Source organism: Triticum urartu, chromosome 3A (assembly GCF_056163025.1).
Source record: "Triticum urartu cultivar PI428250 chromosome 3A, HENAU_Tu73, whole genome shotgun sequence".
Classification (NCBI taxonomy): Eukaryota; Viridiplantae; Streptophyta; class Magnoliopsida; order Poales; family Poaceae; genus Triticum; species Triticum urartu.
Window position 1 is genome coordinate 690,638,200 of NC_141875.1, and position 3,685 is coordinate 690,641,884.

Here is a 3,685-nt window from a genome sequence, read left to right on the forward strand (position 1 = left end):
CTGATGTGAAGAACAAAATTCTTCACCACGTCCAAACCAAAACCCACGTCCTTGACCGGCCTGCCTGGCCGAATAGTTGCAGAAAGGTCAGTCCAATATGTGGTTTTAGCTGAAGAGTCGAGTCAGTTTACCTGAGTGGAAGAGCGGGAGACCGATTGTGAAATAAATTATCTCGAGCGGAGGGTCCCATGGACCATGGTGTAGCTACGCTGCAGGCCGATGTATATACAATTCTTCCAGCATTTCAGCTGAGCCTTCGTTGGTCAAAATAGCAAATATTATACACGAGTTTCTTGAACACTTTTCGCCACAAGAGCACAAGATAAAGGTCAACAGAGGAGAAAAGCCTACGCCGGACCAGGAAATTTCAAAGCTTTGGGACGACCCAGAGCACCATTATTCGATCTGATCTGTAACCCAGTAGAACTGCATATAAGGACCCGTACGCCCTCCTGATCTAGCATACAGAGCACACGTACTACACCTCACGGTTCCAGCAATGGCAGCTCAGACCGGAGCAGCGCTCCTCCTCGTCGGCCTCCTTGCTCTTGCAACCATGGCCAGCAGCAACACTGAAGGTGCTGGTAGTACATGCTAATTACTTTTGCTACTCTCAAGTCTCAAGTGACTTACTTGTTGCTCAAAGATTTGGTGTTGAATCACGTACAATTTGTTGGTACCCGAAGGCGACATCCTTTACTCGCAAAGGCAGGTGTGGAAGGATCCCAACAACGTTCTGACAAGCTGGGATCCGACGCTTGTCAACCCCTGCACTTGGTTCCATGTCACCTGCAACCTCGACAACTCCGTCACCCGAGTGTATGCCACTCCTCTTTTCACACATCTGCAATTAGTTTCATGATAAAGTTACCACTCTGCTTGTCTGCATGCAGTTTGTACAAAAAAATTCAACATCAAAGAACTTTTAATTTGGACAAAAATTGCATCATTCTTCTTGAATCTCTACATAATAAATTAACTAAATCATACTTGTGTTCGTCCTCACTGTACAGGGATTTGGGGAACGCAGGCATCTCAGGCACCCTGATTCCTCAACTGGGACAACTGAAGAACCTGCAGTACCTGTAAGAAACTAGTGCAACTTGCTGCAGAGTGCAGACTTGTCAAATTACACTCAGAATTTTCTACAGAATGACCTTCTCATGTTCATAGGGAGCTATACGGGAACAATATGAGTGGACCAATACCAACGACCCTGGGCAACCTGACACGCCTGGTCAGCCTTGATCTCTACGACAACCATCTCACCGGCGTGATACCTTCCTCGCTTGGGGCAGTTGGGACACTGCGTTTCTTGTATGAGTCTTTCTGCAATGAATTTCAGTCGACGAGATGCTGAAATGCATACTAATTGTCTCCAACTGCTGAAAACAATGTGTTGGTGCCTATCTTCAGGAGGTTGCATGGGAACAAACTGGCAGGGAGTATACCGGCGTCGTTGGGCCGTCTGACGAAGCTTGTCGAGCTGGAGCTTCAGGAGAACATGCTGAGCGGCACGGTGCCGCTGGAGATCCTCTCACTTGTTCTTGTTGGGGACTTGACTGAACTGTGAGTAGTGCGGTTTTGTTTCACACACCAGAATTGCATCCACTTTCTTCCTTTCTTTTCCTTCCCAGTGACTTCCTCTTACAATATTTATTTACCTTTGCGTAGGAATGTCGCCAAGAACAATCTTGCCGGCACTGTCATATCATCTAAACCAAGAGGTAGGGATCCATATATTTGTAATCTGCAACTCTGACGGATTAAATTGCCCTGCAGTTGTATTTTTTTTTATGTGTACAATATATCTAAACCGATTGGAATCTTTTGCAGTGGCTACGGTCATCCATGACACGCTCAAGACTACAAGCTGAACACTAGTGGCAACCTAAACTTTTGTAAGAATAAACTAAATGATTTCTAATTCTGAAATGGCTGGCAGTAGCTGTAGCTGCGGCCTGAGCTTTTGTAGACCTCTATTCTGGTAAGGCTCCGGGGACTTACCTCCGTTTCAAGAAAAAAGAGGAAGTTGTGGTTGAAAGCATTGTAATTACTAGCAACCTTTTACCCGCATATCCTGTGTAATCTATTTGGTGTCGTGTCTCACTATAAACTATAAAAACCCTTGCCACATGTGGCTTCCCTTGCTGTGTGCTAAAGGGAGCATGTTATGGCCCTCAGTGTTTTTGACGGCTGAAGGCTATCTAGGATAATCATTATCATCAATGGATTTTATTTGAAAACGTCTACAATAATTATGTATCTAAGACAACTCTCTAAGTTAAGGTCCCTGATGCTGCTACCGCAACGGTGTTTCTAGAACAAGTGTCTGACGAGGAGGCATCGGTTCCTGGAGGTGGAGTTCAGTTTTTTTAGTCAAAACAACGCATTTTATTTATTCATCAAAGTTTAAAGGGGTGCAAAGGTTGCTAGGAGGGTTAGAGAGCCAAAGATGACGTCCCACTCCCAAGTTAGTAGCCATACTTGAAAAATTATGAGCTTCAAAGTTTTGCTCGCGCTGCTCGTGGCATATTTCACATGCCAGAAAAGTAGACTTATGAGAATTGATCTCTCTCGCAATCAGAAAATAACTCCCTAAATGTTGCGCAGCTCTCAACTCGTTTGTGACTCTCAGACAGTCGGTGGCGATGGAGATCTTGTGCAAAGCCAAATCTTCCGCCAGAGCATGAGCTTCCCTACACGCATAAGCTTCGAGAGTTTCTAGATCAAGTACACCCTCGTATACCACATCAGATGCTCCAAGGAATGTAGCCCCGCCGCACCTCGGTTTGCTGTCTTCCGGACAGAAGCATCAACATTTAATTTATTAAAGGTTACTAGGAGGTGGAGTTCATTTTTTTAGAGGCAAAGGTGGAGTTCATTTTTCTTTTTAGCGTGGTTCGGCCCAACCCCAAGGTTACCGGCCCAAACTGGATGCGCTGAGAGCATACAGGCGAAGGAACATGCACATCTGTGCTCGTGATCAGGTTTTTTCCCTCACGTTAGGGTTTTCTTCTCTCGGGGGCGATCTCGCCGCCGTTGAGTCCTTCACTCCCCTGCCGCCGTTTTTCTCCCTGGTCTCCGCCTACAAGGGCTGGGGGGGGTCGCTGATCGTCCCTCATCTCAGAGGAACCGGGGAGAGGCGGACCTAGGGTTCACAACAAAACCCGATCAGATCTTCGTCGGGTTAGGGACTAATGGCATCTGAAGGGGCGTCAGGCTCCGCGGGGGTCAGCGATGTGGAACGGATGATGGAAGAATTGGGCCTGAAAGAGGAAGACTTGGATGATGTGGTGTTTGATGAGCAAGAGGCGCCGCCGGAAGAACCTCGATGGATCGCGATCGCCAAGGTCAACACCACAAAATCCTATAGTCAAACTTGGTTCTATAGGAACATGAGATCTGCATGGGACATAGCGCAGGTAGCAAAGTTCAAAGCTCTTGAAGATAACCTGTACACGATCCAATTCTCTTGCTTGGGTGACTGGGAGAGAGTTATGCATGATGGCCCTTGGAACTTCAGAGGGGATGCAGTGATCATAGCACCGTATGATGGAATTTCAAAACCATCGACGGTCAAGCTGGAGACAATTGATATATGGATTCAAATCCACGATGTGCCTGATCTATACGCCCATTTGGTTAAACCGCTTGCTGCTAAGGTGGGGGAGGTGCTCTTCGC

General features: G+C 46.8%; 1 protein-coding gene across 1 annotated transcript; it reads left to right on the top strand.

Moving 5' to 3' along the window:
* Positions 1–429: 429 nt before the first annotated feature.
* On the top strand, positions 430–2,053 carry LOC125549261 (disease resistance protein BAK6). The gene is made up of 7 exons (XM_048712712.2): positions 430–578; positions 687–819; positions 1,014–1,085; positions 1,174–1,317; positions 1,417–1,569; positions 1,675–1,727; positions 1,837–2,053. Exons 1-7 carry the CDS (start codon positions 500–502, stop codon positions 1,875–1,877), a joined length of 675 nt encoding a protein of 224 aa, XP_048568669.2. The 5' UTR covers positions 430–499; the 3' UTR covers positions 1,878–2,053.
* The last annotated feature ends 1,632 nt before the right edge of the window (positions 2,054–3,685 follow it).

Excerpts from the sequence above, each read along its gene's own strand:
- LOC125549261 (XM_048712712.2), top strand. The coding sequence starts at position 500 with ATGGCAGCTCAGACCGGAGCAGCGCTCCTCCTCGTCGGCCTCCTTGCT. Across the intron at positions 820-1,013 it reads GACAACTCCGTCACCCGAGT|GGATTTGGGGAACGCAGGCA; the intron begins GTATGCCACTCC and ends CTCACTGTACAG. Across the intron at positions 1,570-1,674 it reads GTTGGGGACTTGACTGAACT|GAATGTCGCCAAGAACAATC; the intron begins GTGAGTAGTGCG and ends ACCTTTGCGTAG.